The sequence below is a fragment of the Arachis hypogaea genome, chromosome 6 (assembly GCF_003086295.3).
Source record: "Arachis hypogaea cultivar Tifrunner chromosome 6, arahy.Tifrunner.gnm2.J5K5, whole genome shotgun sequence".
Taxonomy (NCBI): Eukaryota; Viridiplantae; Streptophyta; class Magnoliopsida; order Fabales; family Fabaceae; genus Arachis; species Arachis hypogaea.
Window position 1 is genome coordinate 13,521,445 of NC_092041.1, and position 20,089 is coordinate 13,541,533.

At 27.9% G+C, this 20,089-nt stretch overlaps 2 protein-coding genes across 2 annotated transcripts; one reads left to right on the top strand and one right to left on the bottom strand.

Moving 5' to 3' along the window:
• The first annotated feature begins 1,058 nt into the window (after positions 1-1,058).
• Positions 1,059-2,396, top strand: LOC112696142 (zinc finger protein GIS). Its single transcript, XM_025748756.3, has 2 exons — positions 1,059-1,807; positions 2,249-2,396. Exons 1-2 carry the CDS (start codon positions 1,059-1,061, stop codon positions 2,394-2,396), a joined length of 897 nt encoding a protein of 298 aa, XP_025604541.2.
• A 10,397-nt stretch (positions 2,397-12,793) lies between these two features.
• LOC112696143 (pterocarpan synthase 1) lies at positions 12,794-13,961 on the bottom strand. Its single transcript, XM_025748757.3, has one exon. It carries the CDS (start codon positions 13,651-13,653, stop codon positions 13,078-13,080), a length of 576 nt encoding a protein of 191 aa, XP_025604542.1. The 5' UTR covers positions 13,654-13,961; the 3' UTR covers positions 12,794-13,077.
• Positions 13,962-20,089: the final 6,128 nt, after the last annotated feature.

Sequence of the window (20,089 nt, forward strand, 5' to 3'; positions counted from 1 at the left end):
AATAAGTCTAAAGTAATATTTTTTTATAAAAAATAACTACAATATTCCTATTATAAAAAAATAACTAAAATACTCTTATTATATATATAATTTTAAAAACTCTAAATCCTAACCCTACGACAACAAAGAAGAAAACGGCTAAAATTTAGAATTTTTAAAATTAATATATATAATAAGAATATTTTAGTCATTTTCTATAATAGGAGTTTTGTAATTATTTTTTATAAAAAATAATAATAATTTAGACTGATTCAAAATTTGATTTACTATTTTTCGGTCAAATTAATTTGTCTGGTCTAATTTTAACAAAAATAACAGAATTTAATCAATTATATGTGTTAAATTTTAATTATTAAAAAACATCTTTAAAAAAAGACATTTTAAACGTTTTTATCAAAATATCTTCTATTTTTTTTATCCCACTTATAAAATAAATAATAAAAAATTACACCTTATCCTCTAAAGTAAAATTTAAAATTTAGAAGATCTAAATCTAATAATTTAGAACATGCTATATTAATACATTGAATTCCAAACGAATATAATCTGAGATCCTGACGTGATGATAGTTTTAAGAAGAGAGATTGATGAGTTGAATTTAATTAAATTGTTGTGGCTGATTATTATTAAGTGTGGAATATAATGAGCATGCATAGATAGATGTTTTGTTTAATTTTTGTGGCATGCGGAAGGTAGCTAGGTAAGGCAAAGGCATTTCCCAGAGACTTTGTGGGCTTTGTCAGGTTTCACTCTCAGATGGGATGAGTCCCCCAATTGTCCTCACAACAGACCCCACACCCCTCCGTTTATAGGACCATCTCACACCATACCCTTACCCCTTCACCCTCCCTTTTATGTCCTTCAATTCCCCTCCATTTTCTCTATTTTCTTCTCTCCTCCAACTGAAACACCACTCAATTGGCCTCCTCTTCCACACTAAGTTTAATTTCTTGCTAAATTATCCGTACACTTTGCTAGAATTTTCGAAATTGAAAATAATATAGCATCTATCTTAAAACACCACCTGAAAAACCCTACAATTGTTAGTTGTTCTCTCCATGGACAAAGCTGAGAGAGAGACGCACGACTTCATGAACGTCGACTCTTTCTCTCAGCTTCCCTTCATCCGCCCTGCTCCGCCCCCTAAAGAAAAGGGCATCAGACTGTTCGGCATAGAATTTGGCGACACTTCGCCAATTTCTACTGTCCAAGAGTCTGAATCCGCTGACACAACCACTAACGAAAACAGCAACAACAACTTAGAGAATAATAACAACAACAACAACAACGGCGAGAGTAGCCGGAGGTTCGAATGCCACTACTGCTGTAGAAACTTTCCGACTTCTCAAGCCCTCGGCGGACACCAAAACGCACACAAGAGAGAGAGGCAACACGCGAAACGACAACACCTTCAGTCAGCCATGGTTCACGGTTCCCTCGCCGAAGGCCACCACCAAGTTTACGGATTCATGAACTACAGGTTCGGATCTTTCGGTTCTTCTCCAACAATGGCTGCTTATCCTACATGGAATAACAGTAGCCACAACAACACCGGCGTCGGAAGGTTCTACGGAACCTCGTCATCATATTCTTCTTCTTCTCCTTCTTCTTCTCATCATCAACAGCCACCCATCAATGGTAACCCCTTGTCCGTGTGGCGAATCCCTAACGGTGGTGGTGGTAGTAACAACCCTATCTTGGGGCGCGAACGGGGGTTTCCTTTGCTTGCAGGGGAAGAAGTGAACGCAAGAATAGGAGCAACGAGGGTGGAATTAAGTCCCAATAATAATAATGGTTCACAAAACGGGTATGTTTATGACTCCAAAACAAGCGTTAGTGACCATGTCAGCTTGGATCTTCATCTGTAACATTTATAATACACCAACAAAATTTTTATCAATAACTAATTATCATTATTATGCTGTCATCATCCATTTTTATATACCCTGCGGAGACGTACTCTATATTATATTTATATAAGAATGTGGATTATTCCTTCTTAATTATTGTTGTTTTAGGGGAATATTAAGACCAATATATTTACTGAAAAAAAATGAGAAAAATAGATATATAATTGAAAAAAAAAATATTGGTCACTTAATATTTTTTATTATTTCATTATTAGTTAATCTAAGTTGTAGAATTGTAGATACAATTCCCAGATCAATGAGTTTTAATAATTTCATTTGTTTCTTGTTTAATTTTCCACTGTTTGTTTGGTTAATTAAAATTGTGCATACGTGTGAAGAGTACAAGATAATGTTAAGTTGGCATGGACATTTTGTCCTAACACACGTGTGAGTTTCCAAGATAATATTGGTCCAGAGATCACAGGTGGTGGGGGTGATGATACAGAGGGTGGGTTTCTGAATTCTGATTCAGTGCAATGTAATTGAGACAAAGGTAAATTGATAAAGTTCGGTTTCCATGATTGCTATAATTTTGCAGATAATAACAAAGTGCCAATAATTTTATTTTATTTCTCTTTTCTCAACATAATCACATTATTTTTTTTGCTGACACCATAGCTGTCCAAAATTAACTTCCAACATCTATCTATCTATCTACATATATACCATACATTCATACGCTTCTTTTGTTCTCATCAGTCACTTGTTTCCAGTGCAATCATCTGGAATAGAAAACGATAGGTGTCTGTGTTTGTGTGTGAATGTGTGCCAATTCCCTTAATATTATGTCTTTTATGCGGGAGAGGTTTTTAACATCATATGACTTCAATTAAATCATTAATTATTTTTAGTCAATATTAATCAACTTTTTAAAATTATTTTTTACTTAAAATTTTAAATTCTAAATTTTAACTTTAAATTTTAAAGTCTTCAAAAAATAAAGATTAAAATATAATTTTATAATAGAAAATAAGTTACATTGATTAATTAAAAAAAATATTAGAAGATCATCATAATTTATTATTTTTTATCAATACTTAGTCATAAATTTAATTTCTTTAATCTAATTCTCTTAGTCTAATAATTCAACAACATACTTTATTTCATATTTTTAGTTTTTTTAGTCTAATAATCTAATAATATTCTATATTTTAAACATTAATGACTAATTGATTGTCAAAAATAATAAATTTTGATAATTTTTTAATATTTCTGTTATTTAAAAATTAATTTTTTATATTTATTCTTACCAGATGTCATATAAATTTGATATTTTGATTGATCGTATGACTCATTTTTATGTGTATAAATGCATTTATATAAAATTTATTATTATAAACAAGTATATAAATTATGCAAAATAATAATAATAATTTAAAATAGTGTTTACATCTCAAATCTCACTACATGAGTGTTATATAGAAAAAAACTATGATCCATAAGACTGGAATATCAGATTGCATTGTATTTTTGTCATGTTGTGAGAGCATCTGAGAAAAGTTTGAAGCTGATTTTAGTAGGCACCTAGGGCTTAGGAGACAATATAGGCTTATATCAATTGCCAATAAACACGCATACACACATTCTCCCTTTTATTTTTCTCTTTGCCCCTCCCCTCTCTCTAAAATAAATCAAGTAGAACAAACAAGGAACATATTCCGCAAGAACATACCAATGCTTCTTCTCTGGTGTCCATTGCAGTCAATTTAGGTTGACCTGAAATATAAAAATGTTCCTATGTTACAACAAATATATATTTGAAATCATATTAATTGTTATATATACATGGAGGAGGACCCAGATTTAGAATTGGAATTGGAACAATTAGATTATGTAACACATGGCAATAATTAGGGGTGATGATGGTTCAATTCAAAAAATAAAGTAATTTAATTAAGTAAGGTATATACTAATTATAGTAAGCTTATGAGAATCAACAACGTCACATATTCGTGTAAGAAAAATTTACATGCAGTTCAGTTATTTCTATGTGAAATTAATCAATAGTTGAATATCAATTTAGTTAAATATATTAAATTATTTAAAAATTTTCAATTACCAATTTTATATAAAGACAACTGCACATGAGTCTCTGTACATATGTATATATATGTATGTCCCACAACTAGGGAAGGGATGGGTCACTTATTTATGCCTTGTTTGCAGACACAAAACTCATCATTCAGAGGCTGTGGTACCAATGGGGCTTACTTGACTTTAAAATAGCAAAACCAACCCCCAAGAAAAGGATGTGTCTTCCTTTTCCTTCAAAGACTTTAAGGAACACATATATAGTTATTGGGGCTCTCATCATGCATTTTTTTTTCTTTTCTTTTCTTTTCAATTAGGGTTGCACATACACATACACAGCCATTTTTTTTATTCTTTTTTTTTTCTTCATTGTAACTTCTGCTGCAGCCTTTGCTTTTGTCTCTGATTTACATAGAAAGAGAGAGAAAAATTAGGTGGCTTAGTTTTTTAGGTTGTGAGTGTATGGAATTGAATAAGATTCCTTATATGGGAAAAGATTTCTGATGGAGGGCATGTTCTCTTTAACAATAATTCAGTGTTAATGATTATTAGTACTCATCGAACACTGTCTACTTTAATCATGTGTTATCATTTTGCAGCACAACAATTCAGAGTATGTAGATATTAATATGACAACAATGGATACTACCCAACTTATGATATTTTTGTTTTGTATAAAATTAAATTAAATTCGGAAGAAATTAAAATGAAAGGAAATCAATCACTCGTATGTTAATTGTTAAAGTTGATCCATCACCTGGTTCAAATATTTTTTGGTGTTTCTTAATTTTTCCTGAGAAATGAAAGGAGACTATTCTTGTTTGGAATTTATTAGTTAAACTTGTAATTTGAAATGTGCCTCTGCTATTATAGCTTGTTGGTTCCAAAAGGGGAAAGATAATTACATTTCTGACGTTTGTTTTCCTGCAATAAATAAAGCATACATCAACATTTATTAGTATGTTAGTCTAGTACTTTGTGTATATTGACGATTTTTATTTAAAATGTTTTGATTTTTTGACATGAATTGAAAGACCACTTCTTGTTTCGGTTATAGTATGGATAACATTAGTTTGTGACAAGCCAATAAATAAAAAGCAGGTGTGTTCAAATTTTATTTTTCAACATTTTCTACAATGAGTAATGCTACATGTACATTAAAATTAGCCACAGTATAAAATATATGTTGAAATATAAATACACATTGAAAATAAATTAAACCACACATATATTTATACACGAATATATTGGTGACTGATTTTAATAACTAATTTTGGTATACAAATAACATTTTTGTTTTACAATATATACGGATCGGAACCTTTCAACACTCAACATATATACCTCTTGAGTCTTGATCAGATATGAACGGAAATGATGATTAGTAATCAAATGTGTACATTTCTATTCAGAGCCATATGCATTACATGAGAAAAATGGAATACAACAAACAAGAGATGTGACAAGGTACAACTCTATGCTTAGAAATTTAACCTTGTGACAAAACTATTTCTTTCAAAGTTTAAATAGATATGAAAAGACACATAATATATTTTAATAATTTTTTAAAAAATTTAAGTCAATAAAAAATATATAAATAATTCTAATTAATCTTTAACAGCCATTGTATAAGAATAAAACGTATTGCGACAATTGTTCATTTTTATCAGACAATTCACATAGGTTGGATTCTCTGGTTCCTTAAAAAAATGGAATGACACGGGCAAAATTTATAATGCATTGAAATATTTGACAATATAATGTATGTACTCATACAAAATAATAATAAGAATAATAAGGGGACTTCTACAATACATAGTCGAGTTTTTGTGTGGATATTTAAATAACTATTTAGAAAGTGCACATAAAAATTTAAGTAAATTTTAATTTCTAAGATTTTTTAATTTTTTTAAAAAACTTAGTCATTTATAATAATTTTTTTAAAAAATATTCACTTAAAATAAAATTATTAAATTTTAATAATAAAAATATCTTATTTTTTAATAATATTTATAAAAAATTATTTCTAAAGTATTTTTTAATATATATTTAATATATAGTATTTTTCTGTTTTTAAATTTTTTAAGAATTTATTTGTTATTCATATCTATTAGAATTATTTTTGTCAGTAGTGTAAATTTTTTAATATTAATTTGGTAATTTATCCTAAAAACCAATTTAATGTTAATCAAGATAGTAAGTATTTTATGTTCAAACAAAAAGTCAGGAGTTCAAGTATCAGCTATTATATAAAGTATATTCTTTATGAATTATATATAATGAATGATATTTTAAGAAAGAAAATTGTGTCATACTCATATAATTTTAGAGAGAAAAAAAATTATCTTATTTAACATTTATTAATTCTAACAATAATTAATAAATACTAAATAAAATAAGTTTTAACTGTTTTGGCTAATTTTCACTGGTACCAAACATTTTTGTAAATCTATTTATATTATCAATTAAACTCTTAATCTTTTGTTAATTTGAATGATAATGTATAGCAAGTGGCCAACTGGAATTCAGCTACATCATCATATATATGCTTCAAACTTCAAACTTGTGGAAAGTGGGCTCATATTTGTAATCTTATGTAAACATGGTGGGCTCATATTCCTTGTTTTTGACATATTTTAAGCCCAACAAGCACACATGTATAGTTGAATACGGCCCTAACTAATTAATGTGTATTGTTTATTGAGTATTATATTGACCAAAACAACGAAAGCAAATTAATGAGTAATGGCTATACTAGGTTTCAACTGAAAAATGTAATCATCCAATAAGCTCACAAAATTGGTGCCTAGCGTCTTGCCACCATTTGGGTTTATCTCAATCATTTATATAAGAAAGCAACATGCTTCATTCCTTTATTATATATGACACTCTCTTCTATTAAAAATAAAATTTTATTTTGTATATATATTGTCAAAATAGTGCGGAGATATTCTCATCTAAACTATATATAGGAGACCCTACAATATAAATGCTAGTGAGTATAGCTATTCGTATATTAATTTTATATTGGCTTATTATGTAGACATGTACCTAGATGAAAAAGAAAGATAGGCTTATTAATTTTGGGTTGCGTCTTTAATTTCTATTTTATATTACTATATTTTAAAATATTCTCTATGTTTATAAATAATTAGTTAAAAAAATTTAATACATATATTAAAAGTTATATCATTTTAAGAAAAAATACACTATCTAGTAAGTTGTGAAGTAATTATTAAAAGAATAAAATAATATCGTATTAAAAATATAAATAAAACATATTGTTAGAGAATTATCTTCATTGAATGGAGAATCAACCTACATGCTGCAATGGAGTGCAATGCGGTTTATGATTTATGAAGGCCACTAAAGACACAGAGAAGAGTACACACTGAAACACATTATGATTTAATTTATTTATGGACCACGCACATAATAATTCAAGAAGGAAAATAGTAAAAGGCAGTATTATTTAAGTGGACGAGGTTGACGTTTATATGGTAACTCGCCATTTTATATAGTGTTTATGATCATATTTGATTATGTATATATTTTTACAAAATGCAAATTTTGAACATTAAAATTAGCTATAGTATATTTTTATATAAATATATGTATAATTTAATTTATATTTAATTAATATGTATTTTATATTTGGTTTAATTATTCTAGTAATTTTTATAATTTTATTAAATTTATAATAAATTTTTTATTTTTCTTTCTTTGAATTAAGTTCATATATTATCTTTAATTTTATAATTAGATCTTTATTAGTATAAAAAATATTAGAGTTAACGAAATATTTTTCACAAATTGAAGGCACTCATAATTAAAAATTTAGTTAGATGTTTGACCATCTATTTTTTTAAATGAATATTTTGTTAATTTTAACGTTTTTGATACGGAAAAGAGACTTAATTTCGAAATTAAAATCAGTATAGGAATCAAATTGAAAGAAAAAAATATAAAAACTTAATTATAAATTTGGTAAAACTATAAAGACCAGAATAATTGAACCTTTGTATTTTAACGAGTATTTTACACTAATAATTGGTTTTAGTACAGTATACACCTAATATAGTTTATATTTTTATTGTAATTAAAGAATTTTTTTATAAAATTTTTATACTATTAAATGTTTAAGTTACAGTAACCAACATTATTTAATTTGCTAGCAAAATCCTAATCTCCATGATAAATCTAAAATGATTAGAAGTAGATTCAGCAATTAAATGATTAGATTGATGAAAAGTTATTATAGTGACGTAATAACTTGAGGTTGGAATCCAATGTCATTGGTTGAAGATTGTTTTTGAATTGAAAGTCTTAATTTGAAAAAGGACAATAATTACATAAATGTAGTACTATATATATAAGGAGGTATTGAATAAGAAGAACAATTAAGAGGGCTACCCAATTTTAGGAGGTGCTGGATGTAGGTCTTTATGGTTTTGCAAGTACTCTTATTCGTATTCTTATGAATTGGACCATCAATTATGAATTAACGTAACATGTCAATGCAAATGTTTTGGTCCAGTATATAGTGGACGCTATCATTTTTCATGTGATACCCACCTAAAGAAAATTAAGGAGATGAAATTTATATTATTCATTAACTACTTTCTGCACGCACCATATATATCAGATATATATGGATAATAATTAATAATAACAAGCCAGAAACTTGAACACTACTACTGGCTATGAAATATGACTTAGTAATAAGAAGGCAGAAACTATTGAACTGGAAAATCTTAAATATGGTGGTGATGATGGTGGTTGTGGTTGTTGCGGCAGTGATAGCGACATGTGAGAGGAGGTATATATGGTTTAGATTGTGAGGATGGTAAGAATAGAAGAACAGAATATATATAACATAGCTAATTTAAAAGACTTGTCAACAAAGCAACAACTGTCACATTTTGAATGTGTTATATGTTATGATGCATGGACATGGAATACGACATAACACGCGATATGCAGATATACGAATTTGAAATTTTTATGAAATATAGGGACATAGAATATATATAAAATATAAAATATTTTTTAGATAAATTGTAATAATATTTTAATATTTTATTGATATTAAAATATAAATTAATTTTTTAATTATTTTTAATGTTTTATAATTATATAAAATATTTAAAATATTTTTTATTTTAATAATTTATAATATATATTATTTCTAAACTCATTTTAAGAATACATGTTAAGAATAAGACTAGACACGTTGACATGTAATGATATTCAGGTGTGTCCAAGGATATTCTAAGAATAATTTTAATTTTTTATTAAGAAACGGTTTGACACAGAAAATACGCATGTCAGATGAGTGTCGATAAATGTCGTATCTGAAATGTGTCTGATATACATGCTCGGCAAATTAAAGAAGTGTTTCTACTTCATAAGTTATATGATATTTAATAATCGACTATATTAGGTATACATTAAAATTAGTCACTACTATAAAATACATGCTAGAATATAAAATATATATTGAAATAAACTAAATAATACATATATTTATACACAAAATATATGGTGATTGATTTTGATAACTAATTTTAATGTATAAATAATATTTTTGCTTAATAATAGAATAGTAGCAGTTAATAAAGGACATCAATATGAAGCTAACAAATCTGAATTTATGCATGTGCTCGAAGAAAAAGGGAAAAAAAAGAGAGAAAGTGAGATACACCTACTATTGGTTCAATGCTATATTTTTCTGGTCCAAATGTCCTTCGTTCTGCCACTATCTGGTCCAATTTTTCCGAAGCTATAGTACACATATCAAAAAGCTCACATAGTCTTGGATTATATTTCAATTTACTTGACTAATGTTTATCATCACAGATTAATAATTTGTTCAAATAATGTAAGATAGACAATATATGTAGGCAGTCCCATTCATGTATATATGTCAACCTCTTGAGGAATCTGTTTAAAAGAAAAAGCCAAAAGGTTTGGGCAAACACAGGGCTTCAATAAACTGGATTATTTTTGTGGGGAGATTATCTCTGTTAACATATAATGCATCAAATCCCGCCTTTGCAACCTATTGGCCAACGATAAACTTTTAAATGGAATTCAATACCGCGACGGATTAGTCCTTAACTTGTCGGATTGAGGGATACGTAGGAAACAAAAAAAAAACATATAATGCATCATTATAAATAGGATAGATATTTAGAGGACATTATTATTTTGTCTTCAAAGATTTAAATTCTGACAAATTTTAAAGAAAGAAATGTCATTTTGATTTTTAAAATAATTTTAATTTAACAAAATATTCCATTTTTATAATAAATGGTGGAGATCCCATATATTTGATCTAATTTTTTTTAGAGGAGATATATATACATTTTTTTTTTAAATTCGATCTCTAAAACTCTTTTTAATTTCAACTTTCTTTTAAATTTTTTCCATTCACATAAAAAAATCCAAAATAATTTCAGTTAACCTAAACTCATCAAATTTAGAAGGTGAAAATATATTATTCTTTTAACTAAGTTTGCAAAAAATGCATCGAAACTTTATATTTAGATTATTTTTTGAGTATATCCTATATTTTGGAATACCAAATGTCATTTATTTTCTTTAAAAATGGAATATTTTTAGGAGGCCAAAATAATTGTTCAATCATATATTTATTTATTTATTTATTTTTTAGTAGATGATTTGATAATTCTCAATTTTAGGTTACACACTCATACACACTACAATCACACACATATGATATCGTCTCGATAATAGAAAAAGAAACTTGTGTCACTTGAACTAAGGCTCATTGGCCAATCATATATTTATTTATTACATTAAACAGTTGAATGGTTTAACGTTCCCAAAGTGTTTTTTTTTTTGGTAGTGTGGAAGGGCTGGGGGAGGAGGGGAGAGCAGGTGTTAAAGACAGGGTCTTACCCCAAATTTCTTGGGCTTTTACTATGACCCAAATATCAAGATATACCCAACAGATAGAAAAGAAATAGAAGTGGCATAAAGTCCAAAACCATACAAAACATGACCCAAAGAAAAAAACTTATGAAACTTAATTAAAAAAAATAATATTTATTGTCAAAAAAAAATTTAACCAATTTAAGTTGGTCTAGTAGTTTAAATAAGTGCTGAAGAATAAATTCATATTATACATAAAATAATCCATTGACCAATATCAAACCCTTAAAAAAACTTTAAATTCACGGTAGATTAATTCTTAATACTTAACTTGTCAAATTAAAAAATATCTTAACCAAGTTGGGTTGGTCTAGTGGTTAGCTCACTAGTCTGCTTAAGCAAGTGTCGGGGGTTCGAATCCCGCCTTGTGCATGCAGCAATCCATTGGCCAGCGGATTAGTCCTTGACCTGTCGGGTTGAGGGATACCGTGGGAAACAAAAAAAAAATTAAAAAATATCTTGAAAAAAAAATCTTTTTATTTTGGTGTCTTCATTGTTCAATGCTTCATATGGAGTAAAACACTGAATTGAACAGGCACGCACTAACCATGAACATAATTGAATATTCGAAAGCACACTCCATTATATTATTCATGTATGTACAAAGTACTTCTTCATCATGCTACCCACCATTTCAATGGTCCATTGGTACATGCCCCTGCCACGCACTATTCATGAGGTTGAAAATATTAGGAGCCGAATATTTTAGTTTAAAAAAGTGAAAAGTTAACTTAATGTTGGTTAAAATTGTATGTCAATCCCCCAATATTCTTCTAATAATATAAAAGCAAAAAGGACATGTGAATATGTGATGTGATAAAAGATTGTATAAATCAGTAACATGAAAATAAAATAAAGACACTTTATCTAAAATTAAAGATAAAATAAAATCGGATTATTTTTGTATTTTTAAATTTTATAAATAAAAGACACTTTTTACAATCCCAGTGTTATAAAGATGGTCATAGTGCAGCAGCGCAATGCTCCCTTATAGGTTCTAATTTTTCCGAGTAGTACTTGTGTTACATATGCAACGACCTTGACTTTTTTTTATTATGGCTCCAATAACTAATGTTTATTACTTTTGAGGAAGCATGTACCTCATGGTTGTGACTTGTGAATCATAATTTGGTACTTTGACTTCTAGTTCTGAACCATCCCGTGCTCCACCGTTCATAAACTATATTTTATTTGATTCAATTTAAATTCTTTAAATTTAACAATACATAAAATAACTTTTAAAATTACAAAAATAACGTAATTGAATCTGAGACAGAGCACGGTGAAAAAGTCTTTCCATGATGATTCTTGTTTTAAATTCCAACCACTCAACACTCAACAATGTGATGTGGGAGGGAGTTTACTAATCCATTAATTCCTTGACAAACTGTGTTGCAGCGAAAGTGCGAAATTAGCTAATCCAGTATGGACCAACAGCCCAATTAACTTCTTTTCAGATAAATAAATTAAACAAATTTAAGGGGAGTATGCTCGAGTGGTCAGTTCACTCGTTCGCTTAATTAAGTGTCGGGAGTTCGAATTTCGCATTGGTCAACAGTAGACCCTTAAATGGAGTTCCGATCCGCAACGGATTAGTTTTTGACCTGTCAGATTGGGGGATACCGTGGGTAACCAAAGATTAAGGTCTAGGTTCCATTGTTGCATTCTCACCTTAAAGTCGCGGGTCTATAAATACAAGTAACATTAGTTTCAAAGTAATTAAAGAAGTTATATATGGCCACAAAGAGTAGTGGACAACAACTATATAGAAATTGCTATGGAATTATATATATATTGGGCACCAAGACAAAGTCTCTTTTATTCTTATATCACTTTATCGTGGTTTGGTTATTTTCAGTTGAACAGTGTGTGTACCATATTTAAAGTGATTCTGATTTAACATCCAATAATGAAAGGGATAAATATCTTATACAACACTATTAGACCATGCAATGTTACATTACATTAGATTGATACAAAACAATTATTTCAGACCTAATTGATGATGAGTCAATTAAAAGGCAACAGCAAATTGAATAAACTTAAAAAGTAAAAAGAAAAAGAAGAAAGAACAAAAAGGACAGAATATAATAAATAGAATCTCTTATCCCAAAGAAGAAGGCAAGTAGCGAAAGTTGTTCTGTTCTTTACACCGAAAGAAGCAAAGAAAATGGAAGGGTCAATAATGGAACACGTAGACATTGTACTCGACAATGGCGTCCCCTGAAGTGATATTGATCCAGTGAGTTTTGGCCTGAGCATAGCCATGGGCGAATCGGAAAAGCCCGCTGCCACCAACGATGGGCATCTCCCTGATGGTGTGAAGCACCGCGTTCCGACCAAGCAAGCTTAGCGTGCTGCCATTGTATTTGCCTTCCGAGAACTCCAAGTTCATCACCATCAGCAACCCCATGTCGTTCTGCGAAGCAGAGGCGTAGATTCCCTGGGCTTTTCCCACCAGCTTGGAGCTGGGCTCGGGCCCCACTGTCAAGGGGTCGTCGATCATGACCACCGCTCCGAAGAGGGTGGGGGAATGCTTTGTCACTTGGGCCTCGGCCACCCTTATGGCGGTGGGCTTTGGGCCGCTGACAATGTCGTGGAAATAGAAATGGAGGTGGCTGAGCTTCTCTTTGCGGAGGCCCAGAGATGTGGGAGAGATGGTTCGATAGAAGCGAGGTTGTTTGGCTGTTACATAGGACGAGAAGAGGAAGAAGAGGACGGTGAGTGTGGAGAAGAAGGTTAAGGTTTTAGCCATGGTGATGGTGATGGTTGTTAATTGTTATTAATATTATAATAATAATAATAATAATGGGTGTGACTTGTGATTTGTGTGTTGTGAGAAGACAAGGTAAAGGATTGCATGTATTTATAGTGATTTATACGGTACAGTTCTACTGTGACAATGTGAACATTGTGATTTCCTTGTAAATGGAGATCCAAACTTTATTGACTCGCTTCTTTTTTGTTTCCAGAATTTCCTTCTCTTTTTTTTTTGTTTATTTTTTTAGTAACTACAGTCTACATACCAGTGAACACGTTTGCCAAGAAAATCAGTAAATATATGTCTGTTTTCCTAAAATTTATTGTTGTATTATTTTCGATTATAAAAAAATGGTGTATTTAATTTAGTACGAAAGTAATTATAAATGAAAGAATTTTATTTGTATATTTAATTTTTTTAATATTAAAATATAAATTAGAAGGTTAAATTTGTGAAAAAGTTCACAAATTGAAAGATAAATTTTGTGTTAATTCACAAATCAAAAAATAAATTTTATATTTTAAAAATTAAAAAATTAAAATTCACAAATTAAAATGTCAATTTTGTGATGTGCATATAAAAAAAAATCCACCAAATTTTACACATTATTAAAAAATATTAACATAAATTAAATATCGAAATTAAAAAGCGTAAATATACCTTGCTCATTTCGTTAAAGAAAAAAACCCAACTAAGATTCTAAGAACCTAAAGGCTAGCTAAAGCCTCAAAAAGTGATAAAGTAACAAATAAATAAAATAAATGGTTGTCCATATTTAGTTTAATAATTAATATGCGTGTCTACTTAATAAGGATTTTTCATGTTTAGACTGACTGTTAGTTATAGCATATTTATTGTTATATGAGATTTTTTTTAACAATTAAAAAATCAATATGTATGTTACATACATGCATCCATGACTTTGTTTTTATGTGGATTAATTTTTTTTATTGGAATATATGTGGATTAATATTTTCTAAAGGGTAATGCTATTTAATGTTTTTGGCCAGTTAACAATATTTAAAAATATAAATTCAAAATATAGAATTAAACTATTAAATTAAAGGTGTTAGATTATTGATTAAAAGTATTAGCCTGTATAAATTAAAAATGATGGTATTTAAGTTTTTTCCTTTTTTAAATAATTATTAGTTTTGAATATACATGCATGTTTTCGTGTGACATGTTTATTTTAAATGAAATAGAATTATTATTATATCTATTATTCATATTTTGTTTAATGTTTATTAATATGCTTCATCTGATTTATACGTTTATATTATTTCGTAAAATAAAAAAAAAAGTGTTAAAATAAACATGTTTACTGATATGATTTTTTCATATTTAGTCTGAAGGTGGAAGGGTTCGGGAGAGAATAATAGAATGAAATGCAACTATAGCATCATGGTATACTGAATTGTATTGTTTACCCAAATACACAGAGAGCTATTTACAGAAGCTCTAAAGTAATTCTGTTATAACAGAATCATTACAACTAACCGAACATATCAAGATGTTAGCCAATTAATCTTGAGTCTTAATTAATAAGTAACTTTAACTATCTCTAATTTGTTGCTACGGTTCTCACTATAATGGTCATTACTTCTCTTATTAAAAGAATATAAAATATTTTGTTGTTATTGTGTTTGAGACATGGATTTATTACCATTTGTGAAAGTGAACAATTATTAATGGAAAAAAATACTATGTGTTCTTTAAAATTCAGCCTTCAATCACTCTTTTAATTTAAATAAAATTATTTAATTAAATTTTAATTAAAATATATTCCTAGTTTATAACTATACATGGTGATAATTAAAATTAATTTAAATTTTAAATATTAAAATTTTTTTAATTTTCTACTCATTTTATAAAGTAATTATTTTTTATTATTTTTTATTTTTTTGTACGTTTCCCTTTCTCTTTTATAATTTCTTTTTTTCTCTCTCTTGTTCTTCACAATTTTTTTTATAGGAGTATTACTCCTCTATAGGTAAATTTATTATTTTATGTTTAATATTTTATTATTAGATGAGTCAGTACTATTTTATTCCTATTTTGAGTGACTTGCATACTAACTCAAAACTTATTCATTATCATTGTCGAATGAAATTTTACTAAGATTATATCAACATTTGAATTAAACAATAATTAGTATATGCATCAATATTCTTTTCTTCTTCTTTACTTTCTTTTTTCTTTTTTTCTTTTATTTTTTTAATCTTTATCTCTAAGATGATTAGAGAAGGCCACCAATATAAAATAATTAGACCAAATTAAAGATAAATAAAGGAACAATTATAGGTATTCGGGAGAAAAAAGATAACAAATAAAAATTTAATAAAGATTTATAGTGATGGTTTTAAAGTGGCTAAGAGAAGGGGGGTTGAATCTTAGCCCCTTTTTTCACTTAATAACAATTGCTGGTCTTTGAAACAACTTCTTGAGACTTTTTTATTTTTGTCTCGTACCCAACCACGAGACTTTTTCTTTTTATCTCGTAACCTGGCATGAGATATTTTTCAGTTTTATCTCCTGTGCAGCAGAAACAGAAATGGAGTAGAAGAGAGAGAATTACACCAAGATATATCCTGGTTCAGCTGTTAAGTGCAATGTAGCCTACATCTAGTCTCCATCACAACAATAATGGAATTTCATTATAATTATCTTTGATTACAAACACCAATTCTCCCTAGGAACTACCCTTCCTATCCGGGACAAGTCCAGAGTCTAAACCCAATCCTGAACTTGACTTGGTTACAGCCAAGCTTTCAACTGCTAAGTGCTAACCCAACTTGTAAGGGGATTCTCATAGAATCATGAAACACAACATAGATGTACAAATGACCTCTAAAGACATCTATGGCTTTTTCTTTTAATTTTGCACACTCTGCCACTTTTTGCTCTATGGCTTTTTCTTACAAGTCTCACTGTTTGCCTTTTTTCATGAGACTCAAGACAGATAAAATTAAACAAAAAAAATTCAAAACAGATTACATTGAAAGAGAAAAACTTCTGTTAGCTTAGGTAGCTATGTGAACATTGTGCCTTGCACTCTCACTCCTTACTTCGAGTCCTGGTTGTTCTCCCTTATTTATAAAAGAAGAAGCCTCCATGGTTGAAACCAAAAACCAAGCTAAACTTCTTCTTCTTCAAGCAAAACCGGTTCGGCCAGAGAGAGAGGAGAGGAAACCGAATGCATTAACCAACATGCAATTACCTCTAGTTCTTCCTTGGTCATCAATAATTATCAATCCAAGCCATCCATCTTGCCTTGCACTCCAAGAAGGACTCCTAGCTCTTGATGCTTCATGATGCATGACAGCTTCTCCTGCTCCAACTTTTGCCTCCTCCATCACGTAGCCACTGTAGCTACCTCCTGTGGTGGTTGAGTAAAGTCAGAGACAAGCCATCCCTCTAAGGATCTTCTCATTACTGACCGAAATCTTCTTCATCCATTTTTAGGTATGAAGAGCTTGAGGTTACTTCACCAAATCTTACCATTCTTGGTGAATATCTCAGCCACAACATACTTTTTGTTTTCTTTTTCTTGCCATCATTACAATGGTCTTGTTGCTTGTTTCTTCTTCCTTTCGGTAGCTAGGCATAGCTTCCATGGTTTCCTCTGTGATATGACCGAAGAAGAAGAGAGATGAGAGTGAAGAAAGAGAAACTTGAATAATGAATGTGATAAAGTAAATTAAGTTTTCCACTTCCGTTGCTATAGATAGCGTGTAGCATTGATGAACCATCAAATCAAGTGCTAAACCTCTCTCATATTTTCAATGCAAGTTAATTCAAGTCAATTGAATTTGAAATCAATCACAACTTGAAAAATGGGATCCGTTGGAAGCAGTGGAACTTTGCTTTCTTTGCTTAATGATTTCGAACCAAGCTTTGGTCTATTTGGCAAAGATTTTAATTGGGCTTGTAGCAATAACAGTTCAAACTGGCCCAACTAATAAAACACTTCAGCCAACATTCATATGACAATATTGCACAAGGCTGGAATTTTGATTTCATTGGACTTATGTTCTTTTCTTTTCTTTTCGGTCCAACAAAAACCTGCACAAACAAAATTATTAATTAAGCAAGTATGAATTAAGATCCAATTAATAATTTTGTGATTTATTGTTTTAATAATATTTGTTCATTATCAAATTAAATTTAGAGTTCTCCAAACTCATCATATAATTTTCAACAAACTTTTTTTATTATTAGTTGGATTTTTTCATTACTTATTTGAACATTAATACTTTTAAAATTATTTAAATGTATATTGGTAAAAATTAATTTTTTCTTCAATTATAACACATCTAAAATTATTAAATTAAATAGAAAATATTTTTGAAACACATCAAAAATCATAAATCTAAGATTTAAATTTAAACATTAAAAATAAAATTAATTTTTTATATGTTATTCGATAAAAATTCATCTAATATTTCTCTTTTTTTAATATTTAGATTTTTTCGTTACTTATTTAAATATTAACGCTTTTAAAATTATTAAAATGTATGTTAGTAAAAATTCATTTTTTTTTCAATTGTAACACATCTAAAATTACTAAGTGATACACAAAATATTTTTAAAACACATCCAAAATTAAAAATCAGAAATTTAAATTTAAACATTAAATATAAAATTAATTTTTTATATCTTATTCGATAAAACCTCATCTAATATTTCTTATTTTTTTATTATTTGTTGGATTTTATCGTTACTTATTTGAATATTAACACTTTTAAAATTATTAAAATGTATATTTGTAAAAATTGGTTATTTTTTCAATTATTACACATCTAAAATTATTGACTTATATACAAAATATGTTTAAAACACATTCAAAATCATAAATCTAAAATTTAAATTTAAACGTTAAAAATAAAACTAATTTTTATATCTTATTCGATAAAAACGTATCTAATATTTTTTATTTTTTATTAACATTTTAAAAATTATTAAAATGAATAATTAAGCTAGATTTTTTTCATCTTATTCAATAAAAGTATATCTAACATATTAGTTCAAAATATGATCTCTTTTAGAAATTTCATATGTGCGGGTCAATAATTAAAACCCTTAAAATTTATTTTTTGAATTTTAAAATTAAAATCTTAAATTTTACTGAATTTAATTTTTAAATGTATATTTAAATGATAATCAGTTAATAATTAAAAATACTAAAACTGAAATAGAAATTAGAAATTTTAAATTTTAAATTTCAGTTTTATTTAGCTTATATTTTAGATGTGTATTTAATTTTAAAAAGACACTAAATCTATTTAGATGTATTTATTTCAATTTTTTTAAGTACTGATTATTAATTTAGGGAGTCACTCATATAAAGATACCTAAAACATCTTTTATTAAATACATTTTTAGTAATTAAAATTTAACATATGTAATCAATTAAATTGTATTATTTTTGTCAAAATTAAACTGAATAAATCGGTGAACCAAATTTTAAATCGGTATCAATTAATATTTTTTTATAAAAAATAACTACAATACTTCTATTATAAAAAATTATTAAAATATTTTTATTTTATATATATATATATATTATGGATATTTTAGTCATTTTTTAAAATAAGAGTATTATAGTCATTTTTTATAAGAAATAATATTAATTTAGATCGGTTCAAAGTTTAATTTATCGATTTTCAGTCAAATCGATTTGTCTAATCTAATTTTAATAAAAATAACATAATTTAATTGATTATATATATATATATATAATTTTAATTGTTAAAAAAAATTTTTTAACCTGTTTAAAAAAAGTTATTTTAAACGTCTTTGAGTGATTTTTGTTAACTTATTAGTGTGTTTGAGTTAGATTAGGTCTCATATACACATTACATACAATTTAGATTAGAGATACAACAATTATACAATATAAGTGATAAATAATGCTTGTACGAAATTACGGATAACAAAATTGTACTTAGAACAGTCAATATTTTCCCTTTCTTCTTTTAATCTATGTCCATTCACTAATTTGTATATATGACAGAACCAAATTAAAATATTAACCCAATTTGTAAATTAAAAAAAAAAATCAGATTAGAGTAAAATTAAAACAGAAGAGTACTAAAAAGGAATTAGAAAATTAAAATTAAGAATTTTGGAAAGGAAAAGGGTTCTTTTAGCTTAATTAACTTGACACTTTTATTATTAATAAGTAGCATGTTCAGTAATCACATCTTACTTATAACCACATTATTGGAAGCATAGCCATTGTAACCACCTTTTACAAATAATCATCTTCTACATCAAATTTTCTTTTTCTCCTTTCCATTCACATACAACTCTCTTATTCCATGAAAGTTTAAAGATAGGTAAATTCGAATTCACGACTTTTACATAAATATAAAAAAAATTTGTTATTTGAAGTCTAGCCCGTTAGTGTATGTGGACTTATTTATAT

Excerpts from the sequence above, each read along its gene's own strand:
- LOC112696142 (XM_025748756.3), top strand. The coding sequence starts at position 1,059 with ATGGACAAAGCTGAGAGAGAGACGCACGACTTCATGAACGTCGACTCT. Across the intron at positions 1,808-2,248 it reads AATAATGGTTCACAAAACGG|AGTACAAGATAATGTTAAGT; the intron begins GTATGTTTATGA and ends ATACGTGTGAAG.
- LOC112696143 (XM_025748757.3), bottom strand. The coding sequence starts at position 13,653 with ATGGCTAAAACCTTAACCTTCTTCTCCACACTCACCGTCCTCTTCTTC.